General features: G+C 34.1%; 2 protein-coding genes across 5 annotated transcripts; one reads left to right on the forward strand and one right to left on the reverse strand.

Annotated features, from left to right (window-relative positions):
- Positions 1-7,555: 7,555 nt before the first annotated feature.
- Positions 7,556-12,424, forward strand: LOC110651425 (uncharacterized). 2 transcript variants are annotated; one of them, XM_021806772.2, is made up of 13 exons: positions 7,556-8,695; positions 8,788-8,883; positions 9,632-9,687; positions 9,782-9,905; positions 10,360-10,422; positions 10,519-10,578; positions 10,672-10,833; positions 11,070-11,143; positions 11,229-11,322; positions 11,401-11,537; positions 11,629-11,709; positions 11,799-11,904; positions 12,078-12,424. In XM_021806772.2, exons 1-13 carry the CDS (start codon positions 8,663-8,665, stop codon positions 12,111-12,113), a joined length of 1,122 nt encoding a protein of 373 aa, XP_021662464.2. In that variant the 5' UTR covers positions 7,556-8,662; the 3' UTR covers positions 12,114-12,424. The 2 variants fall into 2 exon arrangements, with proteins under 2 accessions (XP_021662464.2, XP_058001181.1); XM_058145198.1 differs by lacking the exons at positions 7,556-8,695; positions 8,788-8,883 and adding an exon at positions 9,305-9,557.
- A 943-nt stretch (positions 12,425-13,367) lies between these two features.
- LOC110651426 (heterogeneous nuclear ribonucleoprotein 1) lies at positions 13,368-17,415 on the reverse strand. Of its 3 annotated transcripts, XR_009148141.1 has the most exons (4): positions 17,027-17,415; positions 14,869-16,197; positions 14,120-14,399; positions 13,368-13,586 (listed from the first exon to the last, which is right to left on the reverse strand). XR_009148141.1 is itself a non-coding variant. In XM_021806773.2 (2 exons), exons 1-2 carry the CDS (start codon positions 17,246-17,248, stop codon positions 15,010-15,012), a joined length of 1,410 nt encoding a protein of 469 aa, XP_021662465.2. In that variant the 5' UTR covers positions 17,249-17,415; the 3' UTR covers positions 14,667-15,009. The 3 variants fall into 3 exon arrangements, 1 of the variants encoding a protein (XP_021662465.2); XR_009148140.1 differs by lacking the exon at positions 13,368-13,586 and having other exon boundaries at positions 13,859-14,399; XM_021806773.2 differs by lacking the exons at positions 13,368-13,586; positions 14,120-14,399 and having other exon boundaries at positions 14,667-16,197.
- Between the last annotated feature and the right edge of the window lie 437 nt (positions 17,416-17,852).

The raw sequence follows: 17,852 nt of genomic DNA on the forward strand, positions 1-17,852 counted from the left end.
TCTAAGCTACCACGAATATTTTATGGATTTTTAATCCTATTTAAGCACTAGAAAATTACGAAAAAGCAGGGTTCGGGTTTACCTTTGCCGATTCCGACTTCGGGAACGCGCCGACGCCCGACAATGGGGCTAGCCAAAACCTCGGTCCACCGAGACTTTTCCAGAACGGTCCGTCCTGGAATTTCGCATCTTGGCCAATCGCCGAATTTCTGCGATTCGAGGATACCTACACGAAGCCCATAACACGGGGGTTAGTACATAAATTTTTCAGAATTTTCTAAGCTCATTAAATGCTTGGAAAAATACTGCGAAGTTCCGTGGGACCCACCGAAAAACGGTGTCGGAAAAATTTGAAATTTATGTCGCCGCGAAACTCTCGACGAGTGGAGCGTGCTGGTACCCTCGGTTTTCTCGTGGGATTCACGGTTTTTGAGAAATCTAGCCCAAAAGTCGAAATGGGCTAAAAACTTCCTGAGCAAAAATCGGACAAACCGCTCGATGGATTTCAGCGTTCTTGGTGTCTATGGAAAGTTCTCGCCGAGTAGATGATTTTAGACACAAGACCCGGTCCAATTGGTGGCCGGATCGGTCGAATTTTGGCTGGAGAAGCCGAAACGCCGCGAGCGCGAGAGAGGGAATTCGCGCCCGATTTCCGGCCGTTCTGGGCGGCGGCCGGCTGGCTGGGGTGGCAGGGGGAGGTGGCTGGCCGGCGGCAGGGGAGGGAGGAGAGAGAAAAGAGAGAGAAAAGGAAGAGGGAACGTCGCGCGCGGGAGGAAGAAAAAGGGAAGGGAGCCGGTCCGATTCGACCGGTCCGATCCGGTCCGGTTCGATTCGGCCGGTTCGATTCGAAATACAAAATTTTGAATTTTTACTCTGCCTCGGGACCGAAAATGAGGTCCAAAAATTCTGAAAAAATTTCAGAAAACTCAGAAAAATACGTAGACTCCAAATATATTTTTAGTTTTGCCACGTGGTCTTTAAATTAATTTTTAAAATTCATCAAAGTTTATATTTTCGGAAAATCGAACCCGATTTTTAAAATCCGAAAAATCTCAAAAAAATTTCTAAAATTTAAATAAAATTAAAATACCAAAAATGCTCATAAAATTTAAAATTTTGGGGTGTTACACTAATGATAATTATATCTTTTAATTAATAAAAGGTTTCATATTTGATTTACCCCTAGAAAAAAAAAAAATCTTCCCCAGCCTTTAATGTTTGTGGAAGTCGACTAACTTTGCTTATTTTGCAACATTGGACTTAGAAGTAATAATAATAATGATAATAATAATAATAACAATCTGTAGCCCTAGACTTATGGAAGTCAAGTCATCTTTGCTGATTTTGCAACAACTTGGACAGCATCCAGGTTACCTAGTTAACTTTCAGCAAAAATAAAACAAATTAACAAATCATTATTGGCCATTCTACTAATGGGAAATTCCTACCTAAATTCGGTTCATCTTAGGCTCTATACTTGGTCCACCATAAAGATAAAAATATGTGTTACTCGTATTGAGTTTCACCATATATCTTGTATTTTGGGTTTATGATAGATTGAGTATAGACAAAACAAAATATCATTCCATTGAGAAATTTTTGCGTAGACTCGATTGCCAATTAAATCAACTAATTAGCTCACTTGGGCAATCTCTAAAATCATGCATTTCTATATTTGACAATAAAGCAATAAGCAAAGATTTCATGTGCCTTACCAAGGATGAATGAATTAAGGCAATAGAAGAAAACATAAATTTTATGAAATCAAACCAAGTGTGGAAATTAGTTGATTTATAAAAAATGGAGCAAATGGGAAAAGTCACTTATGCTAATGAAATTATATCTACTTTGTTTTTGGGTTGGTTAGTAGATACCAATCCAAAAGCATATTGATACTAAATATAATTTTATCAGAGACAGGTTGCAAGGAAAAAGATAAACATAAAGTACATATCTATACTTGATACTGCAATATATTATAAAAAAAATGTTTACTGTGAAATGTATGCACTGAGTGGTGGTGCATTGACTTTTTCTTGGCGTCCTTAAAAGACTTTCACTTGATTCATTTGTAAAGTATTGATTATTCTGCAAATAAGGTACATATTTAGATTATGAACTAATCTATATAGTTCATGTTATTCATGTGATTATATGATAGAATAGTGAAACAAATATGATGAAGATCTTAGGATTGTATAAACATGGGTTATAATCTATGTATTTGAATTCATGTGTTGGGTTTATAATTTTTCTTCATCCTCAATTGTGGTTTTGTTTGTGTTACAGGTCGGGTGAGTTTTCTCCCCGTTGGATTGTCAATTATACAGCCGAACTCTGTCCATTCATTTTCTTGATTTTGTGCCTTCCTTTTTGAACTTTTTATTAGGTTGTAGACTGCTTAGGTTTATTACGGATTTCAAGGACTTTATTCCGGCCCAAATTCTGATAGGAGTCCAACTCAAAAATTGAATCGTGACCTTACCCTTTCAAGAATGCTACATATTCTCTTTTGCAATTATATAATCTTGAAAATTTAATTTAATTTTTTTAACGTGCAAACTGGGCACTGAAAATTATTGCTGCTTTTAGAAACAAAATTTCAGCTATTCTTCTTATTAATGGACATGTGCTCAGAGCACTAAATAATTTTTCATATATAAATTACATTTTTTATTGCTATCTCCAAGAACTGAATCTTGTCAATAAAATAAAGAGTAAACACGCTTGATTACCTACATCACTAACCCTTGAGATCTTGAATGCCAAATGTTAATTTTCTCAATTTCCAAGTTTTATTTGATGCAATGTTTTGAACTTATTAAACTATATTGAATGAGACAAGTATGAAATAAAAAAAAAAAAGCTTTGAAATTAAAAGACATCTATAGAAATGTCAAACTTTTAACTAATTTGAATTATATCCAAACGTTTTAATTTCGAATCATATGTTACAATCTTAAAAATTGTGAATAATTATAACCAAAATTCAAAATCAGTTTATAAAAATTTAAATTTTATTAATCAAATTAAGATAAAAAATAATTTATAGTCAATAAATTTTATTGTAAATGATAATAAAATAAATCCAAATAACAATTTAATAACCTCTTCATTCTTCTATTAAAGATTAATTGCCATAAATCTTAAAGGTTAAAATATGTAATTTTTAATATAATTATCAATTTTAATTTTTCTATCTAATTGGCTATTTAAAAAATTATATTCATTATAAGCACTAATACATAATCAATATCAGGAATGCAACATATAAGCAAAACGCGTTGAATTGGTTGAGGATGGTCAGTCATCGTTCCTTGTTTGAACAATTAATCCAATAATTTAATGAGTTTATAAAATATCTGAATTATTATGCATAAAATTATTATGGGTATATTGTAGAGTTCGTCTTGGGTTGAACTAATTATTGCAAAACTTGCATCCATTGGACCTGGCAAACTTATCCCTCTGCATAAATAACATTCCTCAAAATAAATAATTTCTTTATGACTTCAGATTTAAAAAATTAAAAAAACCTTACTTCCTCTCACTCAACTATATTTTTTTTTAAATTTAATTATTAAATAATATTCAATTTAATTTGATAATTAATAAAAAAATTAATCGTTGAGTTTTTTAATTAGCAACAACAAAATTATTTAAAAAAATGTGAATCAGATTTAAATAAAAAGAAATTAAAGTTTAAGAATTATATTTATGATTGGCAATATTTGTATATTGGCCCCAAATTATAGGAAGAAAAAAAAAATCGTTGATAGTGTTGAGTATTTTTAGTCATTAATTTGTGCCCGGTATGAATAATAAAAAATTGTGGTACCGTGCGATCTCACCATTTGCAAGTCAACTCTGCAATCAATTAATATTTATTGAAAAATTATATTTGAGCCTGCTATTCGTTTGTAAAAACTATGACAGGTATTTGATAATTTTAACAGTCATTTTTTAATTTTAAAAATTATAATATAATCATTCTTAAACTTAAAGATATAATATAAAATTTATTAAATTTTAAAATTTTATACGATCAAATCATTTTACTCTTAATAATTAATTTATAAGTAACATGTTAATATAAATAATTAAAAGTGATGATATAAACAATTGCTATTATTTTTTGAAGATAAAATCCCTTTAATTAATTGTTATACATATAACTCATACGATCGAAATTCTTTTTATAGTTAATCAATAAAGAAAATTATAGTTGGTTTTGTCACTATCACATAGAGAAAGAGAGAATTCACTATTACTTTCAATCGTATAAACCGACTATAGAGAATTAGAAGAATTTTATTGTATAAAATTTTAAAATTTAAGAAATATTTTATTACATTTTTAAGTTTAAAAATGATTCTATTATAATTCCTAAAATTTAAGAAAAATTCTTGAAATTTATCTGATAGCTATCTAATCCCTCACATAAGCATTAATCAGGATTCTAGGCGATCTTTCAAGGAAGGTGGCAGCCGGTAATGACGTACTTGCTTTTACTTCACACAAATCATATAATAACAATTTAGAACTAGATATACGGAAGATTGATTATTTATTTAATTTAGTTTGTAAAAATAAGAGTTTTTATTTAATAGTTTTAACTCAATAATATAAAAGTCAACTTCAAAATTGTAAGATTTTGAATTTGAGTTTCAATTGAAATCAATTGTATTAAAAAAAAAATAACAAAGAGTTTTCATTTCTTATTAATTAAGTTGTTTCTTTTCCTTACTAATTAAAATTCAACTCCCTTAAAATACATTCTAGAATTGAAAAACCTTGAATGCACCATCAGGAATCCATACACTTGTAATATATATATATATATATATATATATATATATATACACACTCTTATTGTTTAGTCTAATAATAAATACATTTTTTAATTAATACAAGGTTTCATATTTGATTTACCCTTAAAAAAAAATCTTCCGCAGCCTCAATACTTCTGGAAGTCGACTAACTTTGCTTATTTTGGAACATTGGACTTAGAAATAATAATAATAATAATAATAATAATAATAATAATAATAATAATAATAATAATAATAATAATAATAATAATAATATGCGGCCCTAGACTTATGGAAGTCAAGTCATCTTTGCTGATTTTGCAACAACTTGGCCAGCATCCTGATTGCCTAGTTAAGTTTAAGCAAAAATAGAAACAAATTAACTAATCATGATAGGCAATTCCACTAACGGGAAATTGTTGCTTAAATTCGGTTCACCATGGACTTTTATACTTTGTCCACCATAAAGATAAAAATATATGTGTCTCGTATTGAGTTTTATCATATATCTTGTGTTTTGGATTCATGATAGATGGAGTGTAGAAAACAAAAATCTTTCCATTGAGAAATTATTGCCTAGACCCGATTGCCAATTAAATCAACTAATTAGCTCACTTGGGCAGTCACTAAATCTCACATTTCTATATTTGACAATAAAGCAATGAGCAAAGATTTCATAAGTTTTAAAGAGATCTTTCACTTCAAACAAGACCCCCTTTTTTTTTTTATTCCCTTTGTAAAAACCAAATTTTTGAAGAAATATAAATATGGTTGCTATTAGAAATGGAAATATAATTTATAAAGTTTTGAGTAGAAAAGTTTAATTTAATTTTACATCCAAAAGAAAAGCTTTAGAAGTTTTGAGGTGAAAAATAGGATTTTTGAAAAATTTGAGGACCAAAAGGGTAATTTTTCTTTTAATGGCAGCTGGTAGCACATCCACTATTCTTTTGGGTCATGTGAGGTGTTCTCCAGCAACTTTAAAAAAAAAAAAAAAGAATAATACGGAAAGTGAAAGAAAAGGAAAGAAAGAATAAAGGATAGTAGGGAAAGTGAAAGAAAAGGAAAGAAAGAAAAAAAGAAAAGAGAGAAGGGAAGAAGGAGAAGGAGATGGCCAGATTATTGGAGTTTATCCAGTAAGATAGAATGCCGGCAAGGGGAAAAAGAGAGAAAGTGATCTGAATTCTAAGAAATTAAAGAGAGAAAGGGAGAAAAAAAGGTGAATAAACATAAATATTGACGAGTCAATTTATCAATTTCAACTACGATGATTGAGTTGTGTACATGTTCCGCATTGTCATTTTGAGATCGAAGAGGAAACATTTATAGTTACTCTACAAGATAAAGAAAAAATGTACCCTCACTAGGTGATTTTATGTTCGCTATGTATTTGAATTCATGTGTTGGGTTTATAATTTTTCTTTATCCCCAATTATAGTTTTATTTATATTACAGGTCAGGTAAGTTTTTTTACTGTTAGATTGTTAATTTTATTGCCGGACTCTGTCTGTTTACTTTTTAAATTTTGAGCCTTCCTTTTTGAGTTTTGTTGTTAAATTGTAAACTATTTAGACTTATTACGAGTTTCAAAAGCTTTATGCCGACCCAAATTTAACGTTAATCTGACCCGAAAATTGGATCACAATGCCCTTACCCTTTCAAGGACGCTACAGAATATATTCCTTTTACAATTACATAATCTTGAAAATAAAATTTAATTTTTTTAATGTGCAAGTTGTATAGAATCAAGCATTATAAAAACCCCATTTGTGTGTATAAGCTCTATAGCAAAGTAGTTGAGCTCTCCTGAATTACTGTTGAGCTAGCGATATTCTTTGGTAATACGAAGGAGCATAGGCTCAAGACCAACTACACCAAAATATTTTACTTTTTGTTTAGTTTAACAAAAAATTTTTTATATGTATTTTTTGATACCAAAAATGTAAGACAAAGAACGAAGCCACATAAAAAATCTGAAAGAATTTATGATATTGGTATACAGGCATACAAGTTAAGGTCTACTTCCCTGCAGACTGCCATGGAACTTTCATTGCTCGAAGCTGTGGCCCGCCGTTTTGTGACTGGATTTCTTGGACGCTTCATCTCTAGTGGCTGTTTAATGTGAGTTCACTACACACAAATATATAAATTGTGGTTATTTTATTTAAACTATTTTTTATATTTAATTTCAATTAATTTCTTATTTCAAAATAGCAAATAATTATTTGCAACTTTAACTTGAAGCGCCTCGTATTTGTTATTTCTTTTTTTTTTTTTTTAACGTTGCCACCTTTCCAATATTGCACGGGACGGGATGGAAAAAAAAATCTGCTACCCCAATAATATTATTTTTTTCATTAAAAATTAATTTACTTTTGTGTATTTAAGTATTTGAATATTATATTTTTTAAAATAATGTGTATATTATTAAAATTGTGTTTAAAAATTCATATTTCTAATTTCTAATTTATTTGTTAATAAATAAATAAATTTTTATTGTATAATGATAGAATTAAAACTCAAAAATTTATACAAGATAATCCATTCCACCCACTCTTAGGAGAAAAGTTCTCACTCTGACCCCACCCCAATATAAGGACGGGAGAGTGATCTCAATTTCGGCCTATCCTTACTTTTTTTTTTTTTTTTTTTAACTAAAATGTGAAATTTCATTAATAGTTGAGAAAATACAAGAGGAGGGCTCAGTCTAAGTCCAACAAATACAAATCCCAAGACAACCTAAATGAAGGACTCAGCCCACAAAACATCACCTGGGATTCACTACACCTAACGCCGATAAGCAAAACAAATACCTATAGAGCACCATCTCACCACCACCACATTAACAGCGGAACAAAACCAAGATCCACAACAAAACAGAGCCCGATCAAGGTCAAACTCAGAGTTTTAACATAGAACAACCCAAACACTAAGGCAGGACACTCTAATAGCCTTTGTTGCTACCTCCTTTGTCGCCTGAGAAAGCATTGAGCCCAGTAAAAATTGAGCCATCTACGCTAAAAAACACCATTGAGGCACTATCAGAGGGGAAAGCAGAGCCTACTCTAGTTACAGGGGGGGTTGGATGACATAACAGGACCTACCAACTACAGCGTGTTTAACCCCCAAGCTGAATGCCATCCCAGACAAAGCTCAAACCTCTCTTGCTCCGATCCAGCAAAGATCTCCTCGAAACCTACATTCCCACACAGATCGGCAACTAGACCTTTAATTGAAATACCACGATCTGTCATGCACAAACTAACACAATAAAACCCATCATGTACACCCTGACCAGAGGCAGGGAAGGTCGACCCATCCTCTAGGTCAGGGGAGCCTTTCCCATCCCCAGAGATAGAGGAAGGCTCACCAGAGAACGAATCCCTCGACTTTTCCAAGAAAGAAAGATGAATTGTTAAACAGAGAAAAATTCCCTCTCTAAAAGAAAAGAGAGAGATGGGACATGACCTATCGCTACTTGTGGGAGGGTTAAATTAGAATGTCAAATTAATGACTTTAGAACTTGCAGGGACAATAACTACATCTCAATAATGCCTTTTTTGCTTTTCAATATACCAATTTCAGAGTATTAAAACTCTAGCATATATATATATTATTTGCTGAGGGAAAGAAAGAAACCTCCAAATGTTAACAGAAGTATATGCATGGAATTCCTTTATCAGGAACATAGTATAAAAATGTTTCCCCATGTTGAAGAAACCTCATACCTTCTCTGTTAGTGTGTGTTTTATTGACTAAAATCTGCTTTGTAATACCACAGTTTAGAAGAGGAAGGAGGCACAAGTTTTATTTTTGAGGGAACCAGCAAAAAATGTTCCCTGAAAGTTGTTATGAGAGTCCACAATCCCCAGTTTTACTGGAAGGTATATCTTGCTTTTCTGCATTGAGATTAATAAAAAAAAAAAATAACTAACACCTTATTCCATAGAGTTAATTATCTGAAAAAAATTTTCAGGTAATGACCTGGGCTGATATAGGCCTTGCAGATGCTTATATGAATGGAGATTTTTCCTTTCCAGACACCGATGAAGGTCTGCTAAATCTAATCTTGGTGAGATAATTGCTTCCTTATATAAATCCCTTATCAATTCCACATCTCACACAATTTAGAAATTGGTGGGCGATAGTCTCACCCACCTAAATTTAATTTAAATTTACGACGTTCCATTGCGATCAATGGTCATGTTGGGGGTTGGGTACAACTTCATATTGTGGTTCGTCCGGTGCTGCTCCACCTTATATCTACCCATGATTAGTCCTAAATATCCGAGCCTCCTACCTATGCCTTGTTTCGCCTGTTCACGAAGCTAGCAAGGGTAGACTGGATTCTTTTGGGACTCGCAATGGTGTTTGTATGGTTCTCATGCTTACACACCCACGTCAGAGCACGTTGGCCATGTGTGGACCTGCTTGGACCTTACTGGTGCAAAGTAGGCGGTGTGTAAGCATAATATGTATGCAAACAACATGTGCGAGTCCGACAAACGTCCACTCTACCCTTGCTAGCTTTGTGAACCCACTAACTAGCTTGGCAAAACAAGGCGTAGCGTTGGCGCCTCGCCGAGCTCCCATGCAATAACGGCATAGGACCCTCGTTCATCTCACAAATCACCTTGCTGGGATATTTAGGATGATCAGGAGATGCCGGAGAGATACAATGTATTGTATACCTGGCAGGCTCGGACACCCAAGTTTGCTAGAGGAAGTTTGGTCCCATCGCAGAACGTGAGTTCTGGTGCCAAATTCTACTTATTTTTGCTTGATTTTGAGAGAATCTTCCTTGGCGATGTATATTTCAGGTGCTGATTGCCAATAGAGAAGCAAATAAATCGGTCTCAAAATTGAATAAGAAACGGTAACGTTAATTATTACTATTGGTAGACTCTAACAATGTGATTTTACTAGAAATTAAATTTCTTTGATCTCACTGCACTTTGTGTTGGCTTTAGGGGTTGGTGGACACCCTTGCTTTTCACATCTGGTATTACATCTGCAATAGCTTTCTTGAAGCATGTTTTAAATCAAAATACCCTTGCACAAGCTCGCAGGAATATCTCTCATCATTATGACATGGTATCGCCCAATCACATGTTAATCTCATCTGATAATCATCGCATGCATATTTATTTAATCATATCTCTTGACAATTTCTGGTAGCAAGAAAAAATACATCATCGATCTATGATACAATATATATTTACCCATAAATTAAATGATGCTCATATATTTATATTTGAGATTCATAAGAAAGAGGTAATTAAGTTGGTAATTTTTATTTTTAAATTTTAATTCTATTTTTCTTCACTATTTATTTTTTCTTCCTGAATAAAATCTTTTTATAAATTTTGATTGCACTACTTGATTTTGCTAGAAATACTTGATAAATTAAATTTTTTTTAATGAAAGCTTGCTTTTATCCAAAAAAAGAAAAAAGAAATACTTGATAGATTGTTAGAAATCAAATGCAACTAAAAAAGAATTCAAATGGGAGCTTATGTTCTTTTTTTCATTTTTTTCTTGTTTATAGAGCAATGAGATTTTTGCTATGTTCTTGGGTGAAACAATGGCATACTCCTGTGCAATATTTAAGGTCAGACAACCAATGCTATGGTCATTAATCTTATATATATATATGTGTGTGTGTGTGTTATTAACCTGCGACATATTTATTTGTGTGGGGAAATAGACTGAAGATGAAGACTTGAACACAGCACAACTGAGGAAATATTCCCTTCTGATTGAAAAGGTACGTCCTTCCCCAACTACTAATTTCATGAAACTTGAAAAATTTGTTCATGCTAGTTATGCGTTTTATGCGTTTTGGGGTTAACCAATCCAGGCACAAATCAATAAGGAGCATGAAGTTCTTGAGATCGGTTGTGGTTGGGGAGGGTTGGCTATTGAAGTTGTCAAGCAAACAGGATGCAACTACACTGGCATCAGTCTATCGAAGGAGCAGCTAAAATTAGCAGAAATGAAAGTTAAGGAAGCTAACCTCCAGGTATCTTTACTATATTCTGAGGCAAAATGGGAAATCATTCAACTGCAAACCCCACTTTTAATCAACTACAGGTTTATTAACCAAGTCAATCCCAGTTCCTCAATCTACATTAATTGCAGAAATAGAATTTATGCAGCCACTCAGTCTTGCTTCTGAAAAATGATTAAAAACAATGATTCGATCTCTTAATTTAGGTGTCTACATTTTTTAACTTGTCGTCATTTGGTTTTTATCAGGATCGTGTCAGATTTCTTCTCTGTGACTATCGTGAATTGCCAGAAACTTACAAATATGATAGAATCTTATCCTGGTGAGTTCCAGTTGCTCCACCAAATTAACATCTGACCACAACACGTACAACAAATATTTTGAGTTTGATTGGGCTTAGATTTCAGTGAAATGGTGGAACATGTTGGCCATGAATACATGGAAGAGTTCTTTGGCTGCTGTGAATCTATATTGGCAGAAGATGGCATTTTTGTTCTACAGGTGATGACAAAATGTGTGAATAAAGAATGATGCATTTGGTGGAGATGAATCATGCTATATGTGTTGATCTTTCTGCAGTTCTCATCGGTTGCAGAACAAGATTATGATGAGGCCAGGCGAACTTCAGGTTTTGTCACAGAACATATTTTCCCAGGAGGATGCTTGCCCTCCTTAACAAGGATAACATCTGCCATGGGTGCTGCATCGAAACTACGGTATAAGTCATTAATATATTTTTTTGGCATCTAATTAATTACTCTGATATTCCCAGCAATATTAAGAACTGACAGAAGCTTTCATATTCAGTGTGGAGAGCGTGGAAAATATAGGAAGGCATCTCTACAGGACGATGAAATGCTGGAGGAAAAGTTTCCTGGAGAACCGGAGGTGAAAATGAATATAGACCTTCATTGCCGCAACTATGCAATATATACTTGCCTTGATTCTGATGTTAGGTTACCAATTCTTGTTTTTAGCAAAATTCTTGGTATGGGATTCGACGAAAAGTTCATTAGAAAATGGGAATATTATTTTGACTATTGTGCGGCTGGTTTTAAGTCCGAGACGCTTGGAAATTATCAGGTAATTAAGGATCACTAGACTCTATCCCTCACACTGATAATAATTGCGGAAAACTGTGGCTTGCAGATAGACTTGGGACGTTCATGTTCCCGTATCTGACAAGAAAGCGAAAATGTTGTCTTCGGCTTACAATTGGGTTTAGCAGCGAACTGAATTGTCTGATAACTATGCAGGTTGTCTTTTCAAGGCCTGATAGCTTTGTGGCGTGAGGCGATGGTTAATTTTCAAGAAATGTCACACCAAGAAAGCTGAAATTGTTACTTTTGTCTTGTCATTAATCTGTTCTGAAACTTTCTTGATTTAGCCACTGTTACATCACAACCAGACAGAATTTTCTACGTGAAGTAAGTTTACTTTGATCAATACGTGAAGTTTCGATAAGTGTAGAGTGCTTGGGAATCTATGTGGGACGTTTAATTAAGAGGTGTTGATGTACGTATGGTTAGGGAGGGCTACATATACCCATCTAAGGTATTGTGTTATGTAGAGTGAAGTTATCTATAATATTATTGTTTTAATATTTTTTGTATTTTCTCTCCTTTTGATTCTCTGTTTATATCTTAATGTCTAATTAATGAATGAGACAATAATGATTGGAATTTTGAACCTTCTAGGTCAGGGAATTCTATGAATGAGAATTTCAAGTTTTATATATTTAACGAAGACTTATATATATGCAAGTTTCTCTTTATCTAAACCGATTTTATCTTACTCTTTAATTTTTTCAATTAATAAAAGTTTAAGTAAAATAAGACTGTTTTATCTAGGTTAGGACATATAACAATCTAATTCAAGAATTAAAAGTGAGTTTACTGATAGTCAATTAAAAGAAATAATTATTAATGCTCAAACTTTAAATCTAATGAGAATACTAATTGAGTTTTAACAATTGAATCAATCTCATTGACTATTTACCCTTTTAATAATGGAAGGTTACAAATAATCACAAATTAAGATTTTAGTATTGATAGAAAGGTTCTAAATTCAAACCTAAGCTTAAAATCCCGAGTCTAAAAATCTGGTCGTCTTAATTTGGATTGTCACAAGTATAGCCCGAGTGCTTTGTGAAAATAGGCTATTATTATATTGGGCTTTATATCCTTTTTCTAGCAATGGATTAACTTTATCTCTGAAAAAAAAAAAGTTGCGCATATATTAATTTATTAAAAGAATAAAGTACATAAAAAAATATTCTAATGTACTAAAGAAAATAAATAAATCAATTCTTTTGCGTTATAATTTAATTTTACAATGTTGAATATAAAATAATTATAAATAATAATTTTTTCTACAAATATAAAGTTTTATATGATAGTGGTTGGAATAAAATGTTGGAAAATAAAATAATTTATTATATGTGAGAAAAATAAGTAATTGTGGAAGAAAGAGAAAAAAAATGCCAGGTGAACCAAATAATTTATTTGAAAATAAATTTTAAAAAGTTTATTGCTTGCATCGATCCGTATCAGGAGCTAATTGCATTATTTGATTATCAATACATAATTAATGACTAATAAATTAATATAATATGTATTCAACATTGTAAAATTAAATTATAACGCCATTAAAAAACTATTTCACACCCAGGAAGAAGCCCGCACTCACTGCTAACCCTTGAAAAACCTGAAGCAGCAGCAGCAGCACGACATCCTTCCCAGTTGTCTAACATGAACTCCCGCAACCTATTAGTAAATGCACCCTAATCAATAACCCACTCACTGATGAGAATATATTTTCTCTATTACAAACAAAATTTAAGTCTATTCCCCAAATGAAGCGAATTCACACATCCTCGAACCGTACAGGGTATCCATCGAAGCAAACAAAATCATTTCCCCATCCAAATGTGATGAACACAATCTAAATGTCCACTCCTATTGCCATTGGAATGAAGAAATTCATGTGTAGTGGTAACTATAGTAAAGCCTCAACCATTTTAACACATACTAGTAAGTATTAAAAAATGCATCACAGTAGACAAGCAATGACCATTTGCATGTTGCTTATCCTCTTTTCTATTAAAAGAAATTGATATTAACATGATTAAAGTCATTTTCTTCATTCCAAAATATACCAACGCTTCGGTTATTAAAAATGCCTCTGGTGCTCTAAACTTTTGGAATGACATATCTACTCCAATGCATCACACCATAGCCTAAACAATCAGCATGCCACATCTTGTCAACAGAGAATCTAACAGCTCAAATCAACGTACCACAAGATGTTTGCCCCACAAAATTGACTAGCCACCAGGACCTGGAATGATTGAGAAATTTATAACTTGTAATGCCAATAATCTGCAAACAAGATTGACAGTGGTGACACCGCCTAGCTGAAAAATAGCCTCTCTCAGGTTAACTTCACAATTTCAACTGTTACGCCCTCTTCAAATTCCAGTCCACGCTGAAAAACCCCCCTCACTGAACACACACCCACTATGAAGCTCGGGCCATGAGTGGACACGTGACTCCACCTTAGAACTCGAGCATCTCCTCCTGTACAACACAAGGGCAAATACAGGGGGAAAATGATTATGACATCTTCAAAGTGTCAACTACCACTATGATTATTGCTACCTATTTACGAAGTGAACAACCCAAGTGGCTCATAGCTCCACTGCTATCAGTAAATCCTCTCTGTATGCTTTACTTGTCATACTAAATCAAGCATATCTAAATTCTAGATTCCCTTTACAATCTTTTTCCTAGTCAAAAAGGCCAAAATGAATGATAGGCTCAACTGCAATCAAACAACATACAAACTTTAAAAGCTCAATAAATTAAACACTACGATAGCAAATGAAAGTTTCAGGGAAGCTAGCAGACAATTATAAGCACGCCAAACTTAAACTACACTCAGCAAAAATACTAAGAAAGAAGGGCATTGCATCTAGTATGCCTTGAACTAGTTATTATAGACTAGCAAAATAGATTGTGCAAACTACTAGGATTTAAGCAATCCAACCGGTCCCAATGAGTGTCCGCATCCAATTTGATCCACTCCTCCCAGGCAGAGAACAAGAGATCTTTGGAGGACCTCATGAGAAAAGCAGGAGGTACCCATAAAACAACAATGAAGATCCAGTTGGCATCAATGTGTTCGTTATCACTGTTGTTGGCCTTGCCGAGTCTGAGCACCACCACCATACCCCCCACCGTAACCAACTTGCCCACCATGAGGTCCATTTGCCTGAGGAGTCCCATAATTTCCAGAAGCTAGTGATGGCTCAGACCTCCAACCTGCATTTCCATACCCTGGATTTCCATTTGCATCACCATAGCCACTTCCCATGTAACCACTGCCACTCCCCTGTAGTTCACCTGCACCCCCAACATTACTGTTTGGAGTACCCCCAGAACGCCCCCCAACAGCCCCATATCCAGTTGGATTCCCATAAGACCCATCATTTCCACCATAATTACCATACCCATAACCTTGATTCCCATACCCAGCAGTCCCACTAGGAGATTGACCTGCAGGAGTTGAACCAGGACCACCGCTACCAGCACCAGTATTTGGCGCCCCCCAAGAAGCAGCAGTTCCATAGCCCATGGAACCATAGCCAGAAGGAGCTTGACCGCTCCATGAGCTTCTAGGGGCACCAGGTGGGCCGCTTGCATACCCAGGACTTGGGACATTAGGATTCCCATACGCAGCACCAGCAGGTCCGCCATAGCCAGCACTGGCACCACCATAACTACCGTAACCACCATATCCAACACTATTATTGGCAGGACTGTATCCATAACCAGGTGCACTATAACCAGATGAACCATAAGGAGGAAAGCCACCTCCTGTGCTCTGAGGCTGCATGTACCTATTTGAATCCATTCGACCATCATATGAGTTTGAATTGCCCCCAGAAGCACCATAGCCCTGATAGCCACCACCAGCACCACCACCACTGGCACCACCACCCATAGAACGGCTTCCCCCACCAGGATTAGCATCTTTAGGAAGAGCCCGCTTTACTTCAACTTGCTTACCATTCAAATCGTGAAAAGTTTTGTGCAAGACCTGGTCAACAGCATCCTCACTGTCAAAGGAAATAAATCCAAATCCACGAGGCCGTTGGGTGTTCTGGTCATACATTATTACTACATCAGTAACATGGCCATAAGCTTCAAAATACTGACGGAATCCATCATCAGTAAGAGTGGGAGGCAACCCTCCAACAAAAATCTTTTTGGTCCTGATATTTCCGCTGTTGCCAGTGTTTCTAGCAGGATTCAGGTTTCCAGCCCTGACACTTGTTTGTTGCTCCTCTCTTGACAAAGCTTTCTTTGCCTCAACCTGGAAAAAACAGAGGAATTAATTGACTGACAAAAGTAAACTAAAATTGTAGATGGAAATAATACTATAATCATGCTACAACCGCAACAAAAAAAAAAAAAAAAGTTAACGTTTGCACTTTGCGTGCTTTTATATATATATACATAACCACTTATAATTACACATTTGTTTATCAAAGAAACAATCCGCAGAGTTAAATTCTCAGTCATTGTGAGCATTTTTGCCTTCTCCTTGATCTGAGAGCTGGTGGGCACAGAAAGGAAACAAGCAAATGTGTGAGTATTAACAGGTGCATGTCGCAAGTGACAACCACAAGTCATAAGAGTTTGCAGAAGTAGGAAGAACTGACACACAGAAAAACCAAGAAGTAGGGCAGAAAATACAAAAAGAAAAAAGAAAAAAAAACCATAAACTCAAAAACTACTAAAAACAATTAACTCCTAGTTCTCTAAAAGCTAATAACATTAACACAAACAAAATTACCAATGACAAAAAATGCCACACTGAATAGTCACTGAATTAATACGAAAAATCAAAAACCCAGAAAACAAAAAATCTAATAACATTTAACGAGGTAAGAAACTGATTCACTAACACTCAAAATTAAAACAACAGATATCCACTGCTCAATACCACCAAAAACAACACCATAAATAACACATTCCAAATAAAAATAACTGGAAAAAAAATAGAAACCATAAATCCACGATAAACAAGCACATAGAAAAAACAATAACTCGCTGAAACATTAACACCACGAAAGAAACCAACCCATAACCGAAACTGGATTGAAACACCAGCAAAACGACCAAAAAAATAAATCTCTCACCGTTCTACCGTCGATGGTATGCTTATCTTGAAGAACCCTATCGAGGATGGAAGGATCTGCGAAAACGACAAAGCCAAAGCCTCTGGGTCTGCCAGTGGTCTTGTCTCGCATTACCACAGTCTGTAAAACGTCGCCATATTGAGAGAAGTAGTCGTTAAGCTTCTCCTCGGTTGTCTCCCACGAAATCCCACCAATAAATAGCTTTCCCTGATCTGAATCCATAAAATTTCTGTTTATATAGTTATAGCTAAAGGTCTTGCAGTGGCTTAAGATATGGGTTCGTTTTGAAATTTGAGAGATTTCACTTTCTATTGGGGTTTTGGGGTTTGGGATTTGGTGCAGAGGGTTTGGTTTTTGGGGCTAAGAGAGAGAGACTTTTATGGTTAAAGAGAGGGAATATGAGGAATAATACGTAGAGTATGCGGTTTGGAGGGTAAAGATGCGTTCCGATTTAGATGAACGGTCAGGATTTTAAGTGGTGCGGTCGTCATTTCAATGTTCCGCCAGTGCTTGAAAATTGATCACGTGAAGTTCACATGAGTTTTCCTTAGCGATAATTGATCATCTTCCAAAACTCAAATGGATTTGTTTTAATTTATTTTTTTAATTGGTTTGATTTTAATTTTTTTAAAGATTTAATTTTTTAATTTAATTCAATTATTAAAATTAAAAAAAATCAAAAGGAGTTACACCAACTCACGCAGTATATTAATTCAAATTAATTTGAATATGTAATCTATTAATTTAAATAATTAATTTTTATTTATATTCTACTAAACAAAAAATTGATTTAGTTTATTATTTTTAACAAAAAATAATTGAATAA

The sequence above is a fragment of the Hevea brasiliensis genome, chromosome 4 (genome assembly GCF_030052815.1).
Source record: "Hevea brasiliensis isolate MT/VB/25A 57/8 chromosome 4, ASM3005281v1, whole genome shotgun sequence".
Classification (NCBI taxonomy): domain Eukaryota; kingdom Viridiplantae; phylum Streptophyta; class Magnoliopsida; order Malpighiales; family Euphorbiaceae; genus Hevea; species Hevea brasiliensis.

Bases quoted from the DNA above. Each gene is read 5' to 3' on its own strand.
- LOC110651425 (XM_021806772.2), top strand. From the start codon at position 8,663: ATGAGAGTCCACAATCCCCAGTTTTACTGGAAG. The intron at 10,834-11,069 runs GTATCTTTACTA...GGTTTTTATCAG, and splicing joins TTAAGGAAGCTAACCTCCAG to GATCGTGTCAGATTTCTTCT. The intron at 11,538-11,628 runs GTATAAGTCATT...TTTCATATTCAG, and splicing joins GGTGCTGCATCGAAACTACG to TGTGGAGAGCGTGGAAAATA.
- LOC110651426 (XM_021806773.2), bottom strand. From the start codon at position 17,248: ATGGATTCAGATCAGGGAAAGCTATTTATTGGTGGGATTTCGTGGGAG. The intron at 16,198-17,026 runs GTGAGAGATTTA...TGTTTTTTCCAG, and splicing joins ATACCATCGACGGTAGAACG to GTTGAGGCAAAGAAAGCTTT.